The 22,661-nt window shown below is 38.8% G+C and overlaps 1 protein-coding gene across 1 annotated transcript in view; it reads left to right on the plus strand.

Moving 5' to 3' along the window:
- Window positions 1–22,661, plus strand: part of LOC113011172 (neuropilin-1a-like) — a 91,075-nt gene that overhangs the window by 42,430 nt on the left and 25,984 nt on the right. Inside the window, exons 5-8 of the mRNA XM_026150583.1 lie at window positions 2,180–2,350; window positions 8,315–8,481; window positions 21,084–21,239; window positions 22,283–22,427. Of these exons, the coding sequence (XP_026006368.1) occupies window positions 2,180–2,350; window positions 8,315–8,481; window positions 21,084–21,239; window positions 22,283–22,427 (639 nt within the window). The remainder of the gene's footprint in view (window positions 1–2,179; window positions 2,351–8,314; window positions 8,482–21,083; window positions 21,240–22,282; window positions 22,428–22,661) is intronic.

Genomic DNA, 22,661 nt, shown 5'->3' on the forward strand with positions numbered 1-22,661 from the left:
TTCACAACACCTCTGATAAGGCTGAAGCAGTTTTAAAATGTAATCCGTCACAGATTGTCGACTACCTGCTTTAAACTGTAACTGATAAACATAAACCATCAGAGTAGCGCAGCTCAGCATTCCTGCTGTGACCGCCTTGTGTTTCTGTTTAGCTGGTTTGCCTTTAAAAGCTGAAGGAAATTGTTAGAGAAGTATAATTTTTGTAACATATAAAACTGAATCTTGCTCCGCGGGTCTCTGAGAGATCGCTGGCGCAGTATCTCCTCAAAGCAGCAGGCGAGACTCACATTGTTTCTCATAGATAAGAAGAGGATGAAACAGGGGACCACCTGTGGATGTGGAACTCAAAGTCTTCAGACATGAGACAGTCTGTGACTGTGTGCTGCGCATAAAAACACATGATGTTACAGCGGGCATTCCTGTGATGCTCTCATATTTTATCTTTAACTGTGAGCATCTCCTTTACTGAAAGAGGAATCCCCAAGTATGCTGGTTCTGCCTGTTGCCCAAGTAAAAGCAATAGTTTTCAATGGTTTTCAGGAGCTTTAACCCCCTCAGGTCTGAATTGTTGTCACTTAAGACCCCAAACCCACCTTAACTGTAACTAGTCAATCAGAATATATCATGTTTGTTATTATTAAATTCTTCTTCTAAGTCTTTGTAGGCAGGGAATAAAGAAAATGGTCATTCTAACTGGAAACCCCCCCAAAAAAGAAGAAAGTATTCACATTTTTTCCCTAAAAATAAAAATGTATAATATATTTATTTTCTGGTGACCAACTATGATAACACAAACCTAACAGAATTACACCACTTTGCATTATTAGCATTATTATTATTATTTAAAACTCACACTGTTGACTGTATCTGCATTTTTTTTTCATTATTTGCCTGACTGAGCGTGGTGATTAGCTACAGCACTTTTAAAGTGACAGTTTACTTTAAATATACTTATTTTTCATTGTTTATCCATCTAGATTCTGGTGTTAACTGATATTGCTTTTATAATTTAATTCTTTATACTGAAGTACACCCACCAACCAGGTAAATAGAACGACTGGAGACTCAGTCCAGTGACATTGTAAAAACATATAAACATGAATGGTGCTAAACATAATTCCTTCAGTAGTTCCCTAATAGTTTGTGTTTCTCAAACAAGCTCAAACATGTGTTTTGTACAGAGCACAGAGTTTGCATTTCTGTTATTACTTGTATGCATAAATCAGGGAACAGCAAACCAGCTGAACATATTTTTAAAAAGTTACATTTTTGTGCAAGCAAGGAATTTATTCAGCAAATTGAAGACAAAGTTTCTAATTATAAATAAATGTAAATTGGGAGGTTCAATAGATGGTTGTTTTCTGTATATGTTTCCTCATAATTAGTGTTGGTAATTACACTGTACTTTGTAGGAAATTTGTACAAAGAAGCTTAAACAAATCGTTTACATTTCATGTTGTAAAATGGATGTTTATTTTTGTGGCGTGAATGTTTTAAAGTCGGCTTTTATTTATTTATTTGCTTTTTAACATGGAAAAAGAAACAGGTAACTCTTCCTCAATCTGTTCTTGGACCCTTCAAAATATATATTTTTAATATATCTGCCATATTTTGCTCCTCCCACAAGACTACAGCTAAAAGAAAGTTTTTGCATGGATTGTTATAATTTGATGTCATGCGATAGGAGTTTAAAACTTAATCAAGGTGTGATATCAGAATAAAATACCTTGCACTCACTTGATACAAAGGTTATTCATTGCTGCGCCTGATATGATCCTGTATACACACTTTGCTTGGAGTGTAAGGTTGGGAGTGTCAAAACAATACGTGGTGGGAATGAGTGTTTCTGCTGCCTGCCATCTCACCTTTATTTCTGCCCCTAAGGTGTCACATCACTCCTGAGAGGTGGGAGATTGTTGCTGACAGGAGATTAGCTCCAAACTTTGTTTGTTCAGAGCAGACTCGAGTTTTTCTAAATCTAAATCAGAACTTTTCAATCTTGGGTTCCATGCAAGATTTAACAAGTAGATTTAATTGATGTCGCGTAATATTTCCCATGATAACAAGGGAAGTATAGGACAGAAAAAACACTCTCTGGTCGGGTGATGAGTGATGAAGCTGACATCTCCTTTTCTTTCTCCCTCCCTGTTGCCCATACTCTTCCCCCTTCTCCTCCCAGTGGGCCCTCACATTGGCAGATACTGTGGCCAGACGTCCCCGGGCCGAGTGATCTCCTACACGGGCATCCTGTCCATGACCATCACCACTGACAACGCCATCGCCAGAGAGGGATTCTCTGCCAACTACACCATCCGCGAGAGGACCCTCCCCTCAGGACACGAAGACGAGGGTGAGCAGCTGGATTAGTGAAAGGAGTGCGTGATGCGGAGGGCAAAGCTGTCATCTGGTTCACTTCTTTGATATTTCTGGTCTCATAGAGAATGAAAACAGAGTAAATATGAGCCAGTCTGTAGTTTCAACTCAACCTAGTTGTCCTTGAGCACGAGGCAGTAGTTCCTCCAGCTCTACAGAAGCCGGACTCTATCCGCTGTCTGACCTCTGGCCTCTGTGTTCCAGTCAATAAAAGCCCCAAAAGACACTGCATTATAAAATAACTATTAATGCAGTTGAATAATTAAGTTAATGGTTGATGATCAATATTTGCTATAGTCAGCTGTTGCATTTTACAGCTTAAAGTCCATTTGTTGTGGTTGAAGTCTAACAAATGGACCAAAAATACTCCTTCCCAACCTTTGGGCTTATTTTATGATAAAGCAATTTATTCTCCTGACAGCTCATTCAAATAGTGTTCCCATCTAAGACCCGTTTATTTTAATACATGATAGCCTCCTGAAACTCGGCAGTATTTAACAAGAGTGGTGCATAGATGTGGGTAAGATTATATATTACATGCTGTGTAGCTTAGATATATTTTCTTTCCTTTTAATCATCCTACAACGCCTGGGATTTACGCACGACTTTGTAGGGTGTGGTTGGAGAATGCTGCAGAATTGTCGATAGCTGTTTTCTGAGTGGCTAAAAGGACAAATTTGAGTCTTTAGAATAAATACAACCAATCTTGCATATTGTTTTTGTAAGTGATAACTTACCAGAGAGGTGTTTTCTGAGAGATAAAACCGATAGTTCTATGAGTTATTTGCAACAGCTGTGCTTAAATGACTCAACCGTTACCATCAGACACGTGAGTGTAATCTTATTACATGGTTGCTTTTAAATTAATTTCTTTTAGCTTTTATCTCCAATTCACTTGATCAATTTCCCCCATGAGGATACTATCATGAGGCAAAAGTTCCTCATGCTTGGTTATTGTCTTTTTCGTGTTTGTTCATGTCCACGTGTTCGGGACAGAAGCCGTTTGTCTGTATCGGTTGACTGTATGACCTTGCTGGAATGCCTTTAGGGGTTTAAGTTATGCTGGCCTGTATGCTAACTGCACTCTGGTAACCCTGACCCCGGTCACCCCTCTGTAGGAATGTGTGTGTGTGTTCAAAGGTGAGTTTCCTTAAGGTCCCTCAGTGGCGCTTTAGGAGAAACCAATGTAAAATACTCAGTTTGCTCTTCCAAATCGATCTTTAAGTGTTTTTTAGGGTAAGATTACCGGCAGCTGCACACAGAGGCCGGTGTTATTTTTTTTTTATATAAAATCTAAATAACTGGTTATGTCAAGACAGGAAATATAAACAGACTTGGAAATGGTCAGACACAAATAGTTTTTGGCCAAAATCACAAGCCAGTTATTAGATATTTTGGAACTTTTGAGAAAATGAAATTATCGATACAGAGAAAAGCTTTTTGTTAATAAGTCAGAGCAATGTCCGTGTCTACACGTAAATGTTAAATATTTGAATTTTTAAGAGAAAAAGCACAAAGTCTCTCGGTTTATTGTTCCAAATTTTGAGGATAGTCTTGTTTTAAACCCCTTTAACTCCAAAGGTGATATCATGATGAACAGATCACACTCACTCTAAGGGAAATATTTCTGTAACCAAACATGTAAATCTCGAATTTCACCAGAGGGTCAAAGTTGTTATCACCATTTTTTTTTTTCACTCCTCCTGTTTGTTTTTGCTGTGGGCGGAAGATGTGGGTGTTTTCAGCTTGTATCTTATGTTGATGGTGAGCATTCGAGACAGTGCGATAATGCACTGATGTGCATGTATCAGATATGTCAATTGGTATTTAAACAGTAACGATAAGTCGCTTTACTAGCCGAATTTTCTTTTTTAGGATGTCTGACAACAGCCCTGGGTTTAGAAAAAGGCTCACGTACAAATATACACATACACATGGGAAATTACTTTGCCTGCAGACCATCGGCTAGGCTCAGCAGATTGAATCAAAGCTTCTCACCAAACCAAATCACACTGTCTTTTCTGCAGTTTTATACAACCAGGGTTAGCTACTCCTGCAGCAGGGGGTAATTCAGCAGTTGCCAAAGGGTGCGTGGACACATTTTAGGGTAGCTCAACTGCTCTGACACTAAGAAAGATTTGTACTAAATAAACCTTGTGATACAGGCGAGAACACCAGCTGAGAAACAGTTGTTGATTTTTTAAAATTAATTCTATTTCACCTCTGTTTAACCAGGAAGCAACTGGAGATCAAAATCTCTTTTTCAATGGAGATCTACCCAAGACAGCGCACTGTTACGAGGTTAAGAGTATTAAATCAAATGTAACATGAGCAGGCGTGGGATAAAAGTAAAGCAAATCAGGGAAAGCAAGTAACATGACAGAATTAGCAATTCTTTAGAGCTTTACAGTCTCACTGGAGACAAAAACATCCAGCTTTAGTGTGCACTGGAGGTTATTCATGAACAAGGTGCAAAATAAAGTCCTGGCTACCTATTATTAAAAAGGAGACATCCAGAGGAGCGAAGGCTGTGGAATAATCACCACTACAGCTACTGTTAGTTGACTCTGTGGACTCTTAAAACAAGCAGACAATTAGGATTATTATGATTTTTTTTAATTAAACTATCAGTTAAATTTATGGTGTCTTTTTAAAAGGCTGTAATGCCAAAGGAGTTTAGCCAGTCTGACTTTGTAAATAAAAATATGTCAGCGTTAATGAAGATCAGGAAATCAGACTAGTCTGGATAATGAAGTGTCGGAGAAGCAGCAGGCATGTAAATAATGTCAGAGAGATAATGAAATAGCTGAAATGTGAATAAACAGTCAGTTAAAATGCACACATTTGAAACAACTGTCAGATTAGAAGCTACAGCTTTAAATGTTTTATGTTGTTTTTATGCAGATTTTCACACCAGTGCTGCGCTTCAGTTTCGTAAAACAATCCACAGAGAAGTTTTCTCCAAGCAAAATGCTTACAGTCTTAGAGGAAGCAAATGCTGACGTCCTGCAGTGAATTTATGGGTTTCTCTCACTCTGTCCCTGCCATCAGCAGTGGCCTCCAGCAGAGCTTTTGATCAGCTGAAGCATTGGCGGGGGCTTCAGTTTGCATCCTTTCTTTTTAGATAGTGGGGTACAGGGACAGGCTGGATGTTTGTCCCTCGTATACCTGCTGCGGCGGGGACGCAGGGGCTGTCTCATGAATAAAAATAAGTTTGATGAGACGGGAGCTGAGCTGAGATGGAAAGCAGAAAAATCGAGAGAACTGGAGAGCTGTTGAGGATAAGCTTGTGTTTCAGCTGTATGAGCGTGCTTTCTTATGGTCTAGTTGTAGTTTCAGAGCATTTTCTGGCAAGAGGATTCTTCTGGGGAAAGCTGAATTGGAGGATTTGGGCCTGAAAATTGTCAATTTAAAAATAAATAAATAAAAGATGATGAGCACAATATCCAGCTTTCTGCAGGCTTTAGGAGATGTCGCAAGCAAACTTTCTCCCTGGTTTATTTGTGGGACTTGGAATGATGTAGTGTGTTTGTGTCAGTCTGGCAGACCTTGTGTCTCCAGACAGCCCTCCCACACACACAGTCACACACACAAACACACATTTCTTTACGGCCACCCTCCCTCTTCCTTCCCCACACTCTCCTGCTGTTACAGAGTGGACACTCATGCCTAACAGATACAGATGTGCAGCTTGACATTGTCCAAGCTGCTGTTTTTGGTCCGTTTCGTAAGACCAGCGGATTGCAGAGCTCTCTAAACCCACCGAGGAGTGGATCATCCTTCTGATAAAGATTAAAACTGAAAGTCACAGAGTGTTAAAGCTGAACCAAACACAACAATAGCTGCAATAGCTGCCTGCTTGGGTTTGTATGCATTTATATCCGTTTGTAGCTGAGCACATATGCATAATAACACCTCAACAAACATTTTATTATTGGAATTATTGTCAATTTACTTAACAAAACATGTATAATATTTTCTCTAACAAACATCAGAAAGCCAGAATTATTTTACTTTAACAATCATAGGTCACAAAGAAAAGCAGCAAATTATTTTAGAAGCTGAGAATAGCAAATATACTTGAAGAGAACATTTCCCATGTCTGCAATCGCTCACTGCTCACTATAATGGACTATTTAGTTTCCTTTGAGTGCTTCTGAATGTATAATGAGTATGCTACACTTGACTATAAGCATCCCACAATATGTCTCTAAAGGCAGAGTACAAAAAAGTGGTTCCTAGACAAGCGTCGTATATCATCGTGCACAAATAGCAGGGAAAGCAGTGAATCACAACAAAACTACCGCATTTATTAATTAACAAAAAATCTGTTGGTATGAGGTGAATTTAAATTTTGTGTTAGTAAGTACGAATTTATTCATCGGAAAACGCCCAAATCTTCCCAACGACCTCACTATATGGTTATAAAGGGGTTTTGTTTTCATTGTTAAAGATGCATTTTGTAAGAATCTCTGCAAATTGCAACTAAAACTTTCACCACTAGAGGCAGCAACAGACACACAGTAGAAACAGAAGTGCCGTTATCCGCTTTTTTATCGTTAATAATTTTATTTTTTGCCCTGCCTCTATTTTTTCAGTTTTTTTTTTTATTTGTTTTTGTCGCCATCTAAATAAAGGTCACTTTGACTCACTGCACTATCTTGTTGTACTGTAAACTAAACTAAACACTAGTGCTGTCAGAGTTAATCTCGTTAAAATGACGATAACCCCATAACTGCATTAACGCCGCAAATCTCCGTTAGCGAGTTGGCGCGGATCGCCCCGTGCGTGCGGCTGGCAGGCGCTAACACGTTAACGAGCTAACTGTACTAATGCGTTGACACCATGCAGCCTCACGCACGGGGCGATCCGCGCCAACTCGCTAACGGAGATTTGCGGCGTTAATGCAGTTACGGCTTTAACATTATTTTAACGAGATTATTGCTGACAGCACTACTACAAACACATTCGTTTACAATAAGAACTTTTAATGAACATTGCTATACATGGCCCATGAAAAAATTAGATTCACAGCGATGGTAAAGTACACAGCAGAAAATCAAAATTTAGTTGCAGATGTAGATTAAAATGTGTTTATCGAAAATAGTAACGCCACCTGAATCCAGGTTTTAAAATGCAAGGATTTATTTAATCTGTAAAGTGATTTATAGTTAGATTTTGAGTTACTTTGGACCAGTTAGCAATATCATCTGCTTCTGTGCCATTTTCCACTATTTTGTTACATTTTTATAGCTTTTTTTGACATGCTGAAGCTTCCACAGATTCACAGTAACCCTCCGTGGCCTGGACTAAAGCAAAAACACATAGATTGTTCAGTCAGATAGATTTTTATATATTTTGCTGGCTCCATATGTCTGCACATGGAGTATAGCCTGTGAATGTGTGGATGCTGCATAGACATATCAAACCAGTGCAGCAGCTCTTTGTAATGACCTCTTACTGACTTCTCTGCAGGCAGCAGGAAGCTGGGACAGACTACTTCACATTGTCTGGGCGACACTCTAATCACACTCAGGCTCACTTGTTTTCCTGCCTGACACAAACTCAAACTTGAGTAGTTGTTTTTTTTCCAACTCAGATTTATAACTCTAACTTTCAGAGCCCGGTTCTGGAGTTTAATGATAAATTCATCCATTAGTAATGACTGCATGCAAGAGCAAAATACCAAAAATTCAGTTCATCCAGCTAATGATGTGTGTAATAGACTTTTTAAACTCATATTATAGAAGCCGTTGGTATGATTTTGACAAACAAACATTTTCCCATCTAACCTGATGATAATTTATAGGCAAAAGAATTAATGCGTCTCTTGATTCACAACAGTAACTTGATGATTATTTTCTCGTTGGGGGTGTTTTGATGTATACCTGTGCTGTGGAGCTTTTTATCTGAAGGATTTCTGTCTTTTTCGTCTCGTCAGATTTTGCTTGTATGGAGCCACTGGGCATGGAGTCTGGAGAAATTTCCTCTGACCAGATCACCGCTTCCTCCCAGTATAACTCCAACTGGTCCCCTGAACGTTCCCGCCTTAACTACCAGGAAAATGGCTGGACACCCTCAGATGACAACATGCGGGAGTGGATACAGGTGAGTAAATTTGTCCTTATTTTTAACTGTCATTCATCATTCATTATCGTTATGGGTTAGAGTTACTCACGTCTATATCTTTAGATAATGTAGCGATAATTACTGCTATAATTCCACATTTGAAGGCTCAGAATAGGTTAGAGGGATTGAAATTATGTCACATTGGCTTAATTTTCAGAGTGTGATCTCAGACTGAAAGCATCCTTGTATCTCTGTGGAAAGAGAGTGTTCCTCAGTTTGAACTTCACTGTACCACTGAGACCATGCTCACATCTGGTCTGAATATTGTTCACTCATATGTACCACTTCTGTGTATTTTATGGGGACACTCGACAGTGAAAAAATAAACCAGTCTGCATTATTCATTGGAGCGTGCCTCTCCAGCACAGCTGACATCTCTTATTCATAGTGAAATCTGATAAACTAGCATCCAGCAATCCCTGAATGAAGGAGCAAAACATTCTTGTGTTGAAGTTTGGTTTTTTTTTACCCTTTAAAGAAGATGGAACTGTTGGGTAAATTTGTTTGGTTCAATAGTTGATCAATTTGTTCACGCTTGTGGAACATTTGACATAAAATTTATATAAACTGGTGAGGAGAAACTATTAATGCTTAGTGTGTGGTTGTATTCTTAAAGATGATATGTAGATTGGTAAATGGACTGGTTCTTATAAAGCGCTTATCTACTCTGAGAGCTTAAAATGCTTTTAAACAACTTGCCTCAATCACCCATTTATACAAACACTTTTCTATGCTTTTCCTATCTAAGTGCTTTCTAACTAAAACTCAGCAACTTGGGGTTAGCTTCTTGCCCAAGGATATTTAGCATGCAGACTAGAGCAGACGGGGATCAAACCACCAAGCTTTCTGCTTTACCTCCTGAGCCACAGCCACCCCAGATTAAAGATTTATATACAACTAATGCTGTAGGATGGTTAATGGCAGTTATTTACCACGGTATAGTAGGTATTTTATGAAAATACCACAAAACTATGCTAACTTGTTGTGAAAATTAAGCTAGCAGCTACCCTGTAGCTACTATACTAAGCCTTTTAGTTGTTTTTTCCCCCCATATCATGAAAAAATATATATTATTATTTCTTACTTGTTTTGTTCTGCATATAAAATAATCTAAATTTTGATTCACCACCTGATATTTTTTCAGAGAGACAGTATTAAGGGTTAAAAATAGCTGCAGCTAGCTTATTACTTTACCTGTAGCTACCATTAGTTCTTTTGTGTTGCCTTCACTAAGAGACAGCCAAGTCAAAGCCTACTTTTTTTTAAACATATCAATATAAATGTAGGTACTATTTTTGTACGGAAAAATACAAAAACAAGGTGAGATGAGCCACAAATGTGTGAGTCCTCAGGACAAAAGCTGTTTTTCCCTTATTTTCTAAAGAAAAATGTGGTAAATCAAATTTAGGTTTTTAACTATGATTACAGGAACTAAAATCTAATTTATTTACATTCATATTAGAACCCATTAAAGTATCATACCCAACAGATGCTCAAATTAGTAAAACTCAAGGGACCTTTTTATAATTAGCAATTGCAAAACAAAACCAGCCTGTGAATTTCCTAATAAGGGTTGAACCAATAAAAACAAAATCTACTTCACATAAACAGTCCCAGTGCTGAGGTGCGGCCAGAGTCCAGCACTGTCCCATTGTCCGGGACAGGAACTTATAGAGGAAGACTCACAATGCCCCTCGCAATAAGAGCAGACCCTCACTTCCCTCCTGTGAGGCTTACAACAGGAAGCAGACAGGAAGACGGCCTCAGTGGTGGATTAGTATTAGTGGCCCTCTATTGTCTGTCTTGGGACTTGTTTTAGGTAGTGGCTCATTGCTGAGCCCTCTGAGATGTTAGGATATGAAGGACATAAAATATGTAGTATTTAAAGGTTTGCCTTAAGAGATGTTAAATATTTATTTTTCCTGATGGTACCAATTACTTTGAAGGATGTTTCATTTAGTGACAAAGTAGAAAGATTCTTGGAAATGCACTGTTAATGAGTTAAAGCCCCTTTTATATGTTTCTTAGTTTTTGTAAGGTTTCCATCCATCCATCCATTTTCTTCTGCTAATCTGGGGCCGGGTTGCAGGAGCAACTATAAATGCATTGGCTTTCCCAGGCCAGCCGAGAGAGATAATTTCTCCAGCGTGTCCTGGGTCTGCCCCGGGGGTTCCTCCCTCACCTAGGACGCATCCTTGCCAGATGCCCGAACCACCTCATCTGGCTCCTTTCGATGCTCATTTCCGCTGCTTGTATCCACGATCTCGTTCTTTCGGTCACTACCCAAAACTTGCAACTATAGGTGAGGGTAGGGATGAAGATCTACCAGTATCTGATCGCTTTTTACACCACGAAGGACCGGTACAGTGCCTGCATCACTGCAGCCGCAGCACCAATCTGTCTGTCAATCTCCCGCTCCCTGAACAACACCCGTATATTTAAACACCTCCACTTGGTGGCGTAACTCATCCCTGACCCAGAGTGGGCACGCCACCCTTTCCTGCATGAGGATCATGGTCTCAGACTTGGAGGTGCTGATTCTCATATGTGCCGCTTCACACTCGACTCGGAAACGCTCCACTGTTAGCTGACCTTTAAGGTTTATTATCATTAAGTGGGCACTTGGCATCATCTTGTTGGTCAGTCTTGCTGGAAAATCTCATTTATATTGTGTTACTTGAAAATGAACATAGAAACTTAGAAGATTTACTAAGAAATTATCTCTTTTTTCCATTGAGGAAAAAATTACCAGATTTAACTTGTTTTTGACTCTTAACTAAATACAATGAGCTCCCTTCACTAAAGTTTTAAATCACCAAAGAAGACTAGGTTGGCAACAGTTGTCACTTTAACCACATATGCACTGTGGCAGATCTACTAACATTATAGATGGAGGATAATATTCCTGCAGAGGAGAACTGGTTTGTTTCTGAGCCTCTGGGCAAAGTATTACAAGGCTGCCATCTGCACGGTGCAGATTACTTATTATACACACAGTGGACAGACAATGGCAGTGCAATTTGTTTATAAGTAATATGTATGTGTGGTGTATTGCTTAATTTATTTCCTTTGTTTTATTGCACACTCCTCTGTGCAGTTAGATGCTAATTTTAATGTCTCAGAGAAGAAATTGGCAGTTGTTTAATGAATCATTTCTCTTTAAAGAGAACATGGTATGCTTCTGTCACATTTATGCTGCAACATTGGTGAAGTTGTATTAAGGTTTAAAAACTCTGTTTTAGACATCTTATTCAACTCTTGGCTCCGTATGATGTCTAGGGCTGCCACGATTAGTCGACTAGTCACGATTACGTCAAATATCAAAATTGTCGACGACTAATTTAATAGTCAACGCGTCATTTGAAGCTTTGTAAGATCCTGAAAGACGCAGGATTAAGTAGTAGGATTTAAGAGTGTAATAAAGGACTGAAGCAGAAGATTGCAGCAATGCATCTAACAAGGATGCTAGCTGCTGTTAAACACCAAAGAAGAAGAAGCAGTCTCCGGCATTGTAGCTGTGTCCAGCATTTGTAGGCCGATTACGTGACAGCGATGCAAGGCTGTCCAAATTCAAAGACTCCTCCAAATGCAGCTGAGAAATGTGTCCTCCTTTTCCCCAGATTTGAAGGATAGGTTGGGTGTATCCTTCGTGGCCCAACCTGTCCCAGAATTCATAGCGCGGCCCAGCCAATTCCAGTTTCCAACAATGGCGGCAGCTATTTAGTTTTAATATTATTCTTTCTGGGTCACAAAATAAACTTTTAAGATGTTTTCAGGCAAAAATGTAGCTGTGTAAACTTCAAATTGCTGCGCGATTTATCAAGACATCAAATATTTGCAAAAGTGATCTGACGTAAACATGATATATAAGTCACATAGATAACTTAAGAATGTTATTGAGAAAAATGTCACAGAGAGTTGATTTCCCTAATATGGTAATTACACAGCTCACTGAGAGTACAGAAGACCCTCCCACCAGATGTTCAAACCAAATGTTTACCAATACTAAACTGTGACTCATGCAAAGCTATTTCTGCATGGACTAACAATGAAAATGCATAAAGGTCGCTTTGATACAAGTGATCAAAAATACTGTTCTAATCTCATTAAAGGTTAAAACATAAAATTTGCTGATATAACAAATTTGTTTTGACACCTCTCCGGGAAGTTTGCACAATTAATGCAGAACAAGCCTGAAGCGTCAGTTCAGGTGATGTTATACACGAGTGCAATTAATCAAATAATTATTAACTGACACACTGTGAAAATGGCGCTTAGCTTTCTTAGTAATGTAGGCTTTTTAGGCAGCATGGTGGCTTCAGGAGGTACTGCTGACAATCTGAGCCTAGAAAAATTCATGTCGCTCACTGTTATTGACACAAACACCCATCTGTGCAGCTGCAGTGCAGAGACACTGGCATTTTTCTTTTTCCCATCAATTAATCTGTAAAATCTGCAGGGTTTTTTTCTCGATAACAAAACACCTGGTTTGAATATGCCTTTTCAGCAACATTGCTTCTCCTGTGTTTCCATCTCAGAGCAGTTTGATTGTAGGTACTGCAGGAGGTGACGATACTCCTTGTGTCAGAAAGCTCTGAGAACTCTGAAAGCTACCAGGTCCAGTTTGGTGTGTGCAAGCAGCTTTCTGCACGTGTGTTCATCCGTTGCTCACATAAAGAAACATGAAGAAATGGCAGACCATCCCCCTGCCACGGTGATTTATAGCCTCCAAACCAATGCTGTTGCTCGCCCCTCTGACTCTGTGAGGTATTTGATTTTGTGAGGAGAATTTTCCCATTTTATTTGATTAAGTGTGGTGCGTGGCCAAGTCTGCACAGCATGGTTTGCCTTACGGCTTTCAATTCATCTTATTTGAAAAAAAGGAATTATGACTTAGTTAATTCTTGCATGCCTGCCTCCACCACTGCAAACACCTCTATTATTCATTTAAAGGCATTTATATTTTATTGATACTATTTTCAGGTTCCTATTCATAATGTGATCGGGGTGATGTTACCCGGTGGCGGTGTGGATGGCGACACACCATGAGCTCATTATCTAGCTGTATGATAAATATGTAATCATATTTTGCAGTGCCGCGTAGTGACCCATTTCATCAACATGCTGGATATTTGCAATTAAATGAGGCCCAACTCCTACAACCACATTTGCTCAAGAAGAAATACTGAAGTTTTACTTGTGCTGCAGTAAAATTAACCAAGCAGGAACTTTGCAGTCAAATGAGCTTTAAAAACAACTTTTAATAAAAAAAATAAATTATAAACTATGAGTCTGTACTCACAACTCATGGAAGTCCTCCAATCTCATCATGTAGGCCTTTGGCACTCTTTCAAAGTGGAAGCACACCAATATGTCTCCAACCACCATCAACAAATGAAGTGATAGCACTGGGTGGAGGAGCCCATCTACTGGCAAGATTTATAGATTTGATAACATTTGATAACTGCCATTTAATGGGCTGATAAGATTCTGCATATGTGCATATGGGGGACATTATGATCTGATTCACATGTTTTTAAATTAAATTTTAAATGAGGAAAATGCAGATAGATATCTACCTCTTACAGATAAATAACTAGTTTTGGTTTAAGCGATTAACGTTAAAATAGTTGGAAAGCAAACATTTTAATAACTGACTGTATTTATTTTAATTTCTGGAAAATATTTACAAAAAATCACTACTTGGGTAAGTTTAATTAGCTCTAAATTTACTATTTATTATGGTTGTTATAAATATTTTATTGTTTACACGTGTTTAAATTGGGCTCCACTAGTAGAGCGGCGCCACAGCACAATGGCACCAAAGTAATTTGTTGGATACTTGAGATTAAAAGGCACTATATATGTGCAGAGCATTAAATAATTAAAAGCTACAAACAATATGTTGAGCATATTAAGAACATGTACTCGAACATGTATTCGATACATTCCTAATTCTTATAATTACTACTTACTCTATTATTAATAGAAAAATTCCAAGGCAGTTATATTGAAGTCTGAAATAAGAATCATTCATAAATAAAACAAAAAGTTATTAATGGTAAATGGAAATTCTTGAGTCGTGTTGAATTTCCTTGCCATATGGGAAACATGGTTAGTAGGTGCATCTTTGCAATTGACCTGTTATTGAGGGCAGTGATGTAAACCCAGGAAAGGTTTCCTTCCCCTCCTGGCTTCAGGTATTTATAGAACCCCTGCTGTTTGTCTTCAGGATCTCTTTGACGCCACCAGGAAGAGCATCTGTAGAACTCATTTAGACATATCGCAAGTGAGGTGTGTTACTGAAACCGGGGCATTAGGGAAGCGGAAAGACAAAAGATCATCCACAGAATGTTAACGGGTCGGCCTATCCAGAGCAGACCTCTGGAGGAATGCCACAGTGAACTTCCAAACCTGGGAAATATCATTAACCGAGACAAATAATCAGTGCACGTCAGACTTGTTAACATAGAAATGTGTCCAAAAGTTGTGATGAACGAACTGAAGAGCCTTTGCACTGATTATAAATATAATTTCTCAATTAGTGAGAGAGGAGAGGTCGAAAAAAGGTGATGTTCTCATCAGTTATGTCAATCATTCATCAAAGAAAATAATGCCCCCAAACCATGTAGATCTAATTAGTCTGTTCATTAGCTCATTTTGACTGGAAACCCAAGGCTGCTTAAAAAAAAAAAAGAAGAAGAAAAGATAGAAAAAAGACGTAGTTGGACAGTGAGAACAAAATATATTTCTTTTTAAGCAATGCCAAGTAGTCATGCTGTAATATGATTTTAAGGATCCCGTGGTTCTAAATGGCACTCAGCAGATGCATAATTGCATTCAAACAAAAAACATTTAAAAGTGACTTTTTTCCCCCCTCCAGCAACAATTAGGGCCATTAATGATTTTGCCATTTAATGATTTTAACATTGTAAAAGCAAGCCACATGCCACAGCTTTGCAAAGCATTATTTGCAGCATTAGTATAATTTAATAGTAGAATTTTAGCTGTTTGGACATCACTTCAAATTCACTTCCTCGCAGCATGAAAATCAATGAGCAGTTAATGAGAATTCGCTGTTATTTTATTATTTTAGAAGGAAACCCTGTAGTTCCAGAAATATATTTAAAATTAGAAACTAACAAAATAACTTAAGAAGTGGAATTGGACGTCAACAGATGCAGCTTTATTTCAACATTTGAATATAATGTGAATATAAAAGGCCATAATAAAATTCTTTGCAACTCCTTACCGTAAATACAGCATCAGTTTTGCACTGCTTTTTAAGTCATTCTGTATTCATATACTGGACCGTCTTCTCCGACTGTTCCAGGCAGCCCTTGATTTCCAATATTATCCATGTAGCATTAAGCTCAAAACAGGTAAGGATGTGCTACATGCTAAACAAGCTAGCATGTAGCTAAAGAAGCTACATGCTGTAGCTAAACAAGCTAGCATGTAGCTTGTTTAGTTACATGCTAAACAAGCATGTAGCTAATAAACGTGTTACTCATTGTTGTTTGATTTGACAAATAATCAGCCTAATAAAATATCAGCTGTATGGACAAAACCTTATGCTAAATATATGAAAATAAAATTAATATTTAGGTCGTTGTGTAGTTTTCCACATGTTCCAACCATCTAATTATCTTTTTTATCCATAAAAACAAACTGCAATCAGCTGCATCACCACAGGCCTCCACTTTCCTAAGTAAAAACTAAAAACTTCAGATGACAATGGAGTAATTGAGGCTCAGTCTTTCTCTATCACTCTAAAAGCAGTATCCTGTTTTGGCAGGAAGTAACAGAGTTTCTGTTCAATCTCATTTAGCCACACTTCAGCTCGAGTTATGTCCCCTTCCTGCATTTTGTTCCCTTCATTAAAAAGCTCTAAGTGTGACCATTTTCTGTGGCATAAATGGTAGGCACTGCCAAGTGTTGAATAATTAGAAGATGGAAGAGCAATTACCCTCGGTCGCTTGATGGAGGAAGTCTGGAGAATGGAGTTATGGCCGACCGCTGCAGAAAACATGTAATGACAGCAATGGCTGGCCAAAGGATGGCTGTAAATGGTTTTCCTGAAACACTTTGTTTAATCTTAAGTAAACGGTCTCCCTTTTCTTTAAAAGCTCTTGTGTCAAATATTGTTTTCGCCACAGAAGAAACTTTAGCACTACAGGGAAATAGCAGTCCCTCCAACCCGTTGTTATACCCAAGATGTTTGGTCAGGACCCACAGACATCATATTTTAACATGCTGTAGCATCATTTTTGAACATGCATGGTCACCAGATGGAGTTCATTACGAGTCCCTCGGAGATACAGACTCAATGAGACCACAGCCAAAAGTGGTCTGGCAGTGTTTTCACTGCAGGACATGAAGTCACTTGTAGTGTAGATAGAAGTTTACCTTTTAACATGTGATTAAAGTTGTGAAAGGGTGTACTTTAATTCAAACCATGTACTTTCATGGGCTTACGAAAGTCAAAACAAAAGTAAAATCCCAGACAGGATTCGGACTTTTGTCTTCTGGTTGGAGGCTGTGGGATTGTCCCGTCCACCACTCCAAAAAACAACTACTGCAAACTACTGTAGGTTCTGGTACTTCCTCCCTCACAGTGGAAATTGACACTAAAGGGGCACTTTTTGTGTAAAACTATGATGAAAAATGGCAACGTTTCCATAATATGATTAGTTGGGAATGAGAATATGTCGATTTCTCAAGTCAGGTTTTTACAAAACGTATTGATATCTATTATGTTACACTAGAATTAACATTAAAGTTACTCTAAAATGAATCCTTTTTTCCTATTTCTGAATCAGGTCTTTATCCTACACGCAGTATTCACGACTTACCTCCTCACCTCCCAGTGTACTGACTTCTGTTTTTATTACAAGACCAGCCTTTCTTAATTTAAGCCTTTATTTAATCAGAAAGTTTCTTGAGATTGAAATCTCCTTTCTACGGGATGCCTGGCCAAGAAACCATACCATTAACTGCAGGCTGCTGTGGCAAAATCTCAGATAGATTTCTCCGTATAGGAGTGTCCATTAAGTACAAAATCACAGCTCCAGAAACACAGAAATGACTGTGACACCTACTATTGATAGTTTAGCAGAAATTAATATTTTCAAAATCCTTTCAGCACTAGCAATTTTTTTAAACTTTATTAAAACAAATCTTCTTTTAGGATTATGCATTTCCTAATAATTTTAAATTGGTATCAGTTTTTCCATTTAATTAAGGGTGCCCTCTGACTTAACCTTCCCCGACTTGCTTCACTTCTTAAGTCAGAGCAGATCTGGTAGCTTGTTTGTGATTTCACAACAAAAACCTGCTGTGTAAATCTTCTCGGTCACATACAGTATGCATAGTGTATGTGGGTGAGACGTCTCGTGGGAATTTAGATGAGAACAGAGCTGGGAGCGCCGTCAAGTAATCCCGCAAAGTATCGTTTCCCAGGGGTCTCCCTGTCAGTTACACATCCCACAAAGACCTGCGGGAAGCTATTCTCTGCTCTTCTCCTTAAAAGGAAACAGTGGGAGAAGTCAAATCCTGACTTCTGGGGTCTTCCCATGTACAATATCACAGCTGCAGTGTCTCTATGGTAATATAATTACACACCATATATTATAGCCATCCCACATATAGCTTAGAGTGTATTTTGGTATGCAACTGATAATTTAGAAACTCAACAAACAAGCGACTGAGTTTAAGAGGAATTAAATGGAAGCCCCATAGAAAGTCTTTATTACACATTTAAATCGTTTCCAAACTTTGGAGAAACTCGATGTGACGAACACGAATCTGTGTGTTGGTGAAATAAGAAATCTTAATTTAAGATAAGCGTTAGTGTGGACATTTATAGACCACTGTGAGGCTTTCTGTTATCACTGCTGCTCTCTTTGATGATAACTATCACTTCTTAATCTCCTTTTTTATCGTTTCCTTTTTCAGCACTTTGAACAGCCGTGTTTCTGGACGCTGCTGTGCTGCATTGAGATTTAAAAAAAAAACTTCCGCCATCTGAAAAATTATTTTTATCTGTTTTTTTAGCCCTTAGATCATAATTTCGTGAAAGAAACTTGGGGGAAACGTATTGCCGGGAGATCCGTTTTGATCGAGTAAAATGTGTGGTTGAAAAAAGATGATCGCTTCTGAGATTCTTGCTAATAATTTGAGAAATCTGCATATAGCTGTCCTACTGTCTGTTTAGGTCGACAAATGCTTATCTGATCCTCTTCGAACTCGTTGGACATGTTGCTCTGTATCGTTGCGAGCACGGTGCTGAATCTGAAGTTGTCTGGATGAGCTGTTTTTATATTTTAATTTGTTCTGTGTGGCCAGTGTTGCCCCTACAGCAGGTGTCGTGAATCTGACGTAGCCACTTTTATTTTTTATATGTCAAAGCTTTAAGTGATTCTTTCTATTCTCCAGCTGCAAAAAAATGTGTAACCTTTAAACCACATTTAATTTAAATCTACATCCTACCCTACATTTATCGCCAAGCGCCTTATCTCTCAATTTAGCTATTCCCTGAGAAAGCTACAACCCCAGGTCTGCACACTCTGTGCAGCCACATTTGAACAGACCAATCACACGCATGCATTCAGTGAGCGTTTCTTCATGAGTCCTCTTGTCAAAACTATAAACTTAATGACTGCGTGCACGTTAAGGACATCTGTACGTCATAGTTACAATCTCTCAGAACAGACTCTGTACTAGTTAAAAGGAAAAATTGAGTTACTCAATATTATGTTCCCATTTGGGGGATTTTCAAGCATAATTGAATCATTTTCATTTCACATTCTTTTCTGTTTTTAGGATTTCTGGGAAGTTTGTCATTGTTTGCTATACTGGATAATTTAACTCAGACACATGACAGTAAGCTTAGTCAGTCTAGCCTCAGAGTCAATCTGAGAAAGCCCCAGACACATCATGCTTTTTTTAAACTGCTACTGCAAATCGCCTTGTTGTCGGCCAAGGTCTCAGTTTTTAAGAATTCAAGTGTCAGAAAAGGGGAATTTAGATCAAGGTGGATCAAGAACTTTACTGTTAACAACAAGACAGCTCCCAAAAAGAAAGTGTTTTAGCTAACTCCTTATATTTCCTGACTGGTCTTTATTTTGCTATTTAGTCCAAACAACATCTTCAGCACCTATTGTAGTAGGTTTGAGTAATACAGCGGTTTACTGTTAATTCCCTTCGAGCTGACATGCCCCTCAGCCCGCCCGTGGTCGAGTTACATATTTATTCTTTGCTTTCAGTTGTTGGTTTAACACAATCTCTTAAAACCAACCCCGCATGTCACACACTAGTTAGTAGTAATGCAGACTGACGACCATAAAAGTAGTCATGAGCTCCTACAAACACACACTGTCAGGCGTGCGGACAGTTTTAGACGTAAATCGTGTATCATGCTAAATTACTTCGTGGGGAAATTTTACATTGTTGTTAATGAGAAAGCTCTGACATGCGTCTAACAGTCAAATTCAATCAAACAATAAATGAAAGAAACGTCAAAGTCTGAAGTCACTTCTGGGATTAATAGCTAAAACGAGAGATGATTTCAGCCATCGATGCCTCCTCTCACTGTCTTTAAGTGAGTATTCATTACTTATAACACTTGCCAGCATTTTACTCATAGAAACAAGTGGCAGCTTAATGTTTCTGTAAACTCTTTCTCATTAGGTTATGTGTCTGAGTTTACAAATGGGGTGGCATATCTCTCCAGCATCCTCCTCTGATTTTTCACCGTCTAGTTAATGATGAATCACAGTGTTATTAATGAGGTCTGAGTCCTTGTTTCCCATATGCCTCAAGTAAAACAGAGCAAGACACTGTAGCCTATCCAGTCAGTGCTGCTTTCATATTATGTCCTTATTGTATATTTTCTACAAGATACAAGAACTAACCTGCAGAATTCTGCAAAAACAAGTTGCTTTATTTCACTACAGGCACATTTTGACACTTTAAGTTGTTCCCAAAGAAACACAATCTTATGCTTGAGTGCACTGGGGTTAAATCGGGCCTCAAAACTCAGAACTTTTGAATCTACAGGCTTTCATTTCCTTGCTTAAGTGCTCTTTGACAGTAATTGTTGTTCAGTGGAAAAGCATCTGCTGTTGGATTTTCTGTCACAAATCCACTCTTTTAATCGCCGCTCCTAAAATATTTTTGTCTCTGATGTCCCCCACGGCTTTCACCCACACACTTTTTACTTTTACTCTTCTAACAGTTTGTACAATACTTCTAAAACGATTTCATTTTAAGCTAATTTTGATTTTTACCCATTTCAACAACCTTAATGCATTTACATTTCCACTGTTTATGTGCTGTATTCACATGTTTTTTTCACCTTTACTGATTGCTTTTTATTACTGTTTATCCATCACATAAGTAACAGTTTAAAATTTTTAGGCAAATCTTCTTCAAACCCAACTCTTAATGGTCTCATATTTCTCATTATCAGCCACAGATTATACATAAAGACAGTCTGGGGTTTCGGCATGTTGGAATGTTGTAATTTCCACTTGGTTACAGTTGTAGAATTCAGTCGTTGGACTTTGTTGTCTCTACAGGTGGACTTGGGGTTCCTACGATTCGTCAAAGCCATCGGGACGCAGGGTGCCATCTCAAAAGAAACCAAGAAGCACTACTACGTTCGCACATACAAAGTGGACCTGAGCTCCAACGGAGAGGACTGGGTCGCCGTGAAGGACGGCTCAAAGCAGAAGGTAATGATGAGTCACTTATTCTCTTACAATGATCATCTACCTAATGCTGACAAGTAATGAAGGACCCTGCATTCTAATCAATGAGGTAAATGGCTGAATCAATGTTTTCCAAGGCTACAGCAGCTGGCTGCATGCCTAAACTAAAGTGTGCACTGAAGGTCTGCTTTGCATCCCACTTCTTTTAACACGTTTAGAATTCATTTATTCTGGCACTGGAAGTTGTTGGTGCAGAAATAAACTTCTAGGGACTGAATTTAGGCAACATACTGACAAACACTGTGTAACACGAAGCTTCAAAAGAAAGTCTCGTCTACTCTACGCTAAATCTGCATCACGCTGAACATTCGTGGTTTATTGTTTCAGGTGTTATTTGTTGTTTTTCCCAAATTCTAATTACTGTGATAGTACAGTATCATCCAAAGTCATGCAAAAACACACTGAAAGCTCAGTTCTTAAAGGTCTGCATAACCACAAGGCCGCAGCTCAGGCAGTTGTACCAGTAGTATCAATACAGTTTGCTGTAGTCATGTTCAACGAATAAATAATTTTCAATAAGGCAGCTGTGGTGTTACTGTAGTAGCAGCTGTATTATTGGGAAGAACACTCATTTCTATTGTCGATCGTGGAGATGCTAGCAGCCAGAGCAGAAGCTTTATTTGCACTTTTGGTGGGAGTAGCAAACACTTACAGTGTTACAGTGCATAGCTGTACTGATTAACAGCGAATGTGATGAATAGCAGTAAACATTCCTGCCAGCGCTGCTGTTTTGCCCAGGTTTTCTCCTTCTATTTAAAGACCATCCCCTGCGCCCTCACGCTTTAATCTTTCTCCCGGCAAAATCACCTAATTTAGGAGTAACTGTGATGCATGCATACATAACATTTGTGCATTTCTTTAACGTTACCTGAGTTCCAAAGTCATGTATGGAAGCCAGTCTGGAAACAGTCCACACAGTTTTAAACCCATCAGTCACTGCGGCGGCCCGACTGAAGTGGGTAAATATGAGTAAAGTAACAGATGCTCTCCTGTGCCTGTATTTTTAGATCTTTCTGGGGAACGACAACCCCACAGATGAAGTTCACAGCCATCTTCCCAAACCCACTCTGGCTCGCTACATTCGTATCCGCCCTATGTCCTGGGAGCAAGGCATCTGTATGCGCTTCGAGATCTACGGCTGCAGAACATCAGGTACACAAACTCATACATACTGATGTGGGACCTCACTCCCAGCTTCAACTCCTGATGTATAGATTTATGTTCCACAGCTACTCCGCCGCATACCGTTAGTGCTGAAGTCCGTGTTTTTACATATTCCATTCATACATTTTCTTCTTAATTAACTTTCCCTGTCCCCTCGGGGATTAATGAAGTTTAATGTAATCATTTTTTCCCCCTTATCTAACATATACATATGCAGCGTAT

Source organism: Astatotilapia calliptera, chromosome 18 (genome assembly GCF_900246225.1).
Source record: "Astatotilapia calliptera chromosome 18, fAstCal1.2, whole genome shotgun sequence".
NCBI classification, from domain to species: Eukaryota; Metazoa; Chordata; class Actinopteri; order Cichliformes; family Cichlidae; genus Astatotilapia; species Astatotilapia calliptera.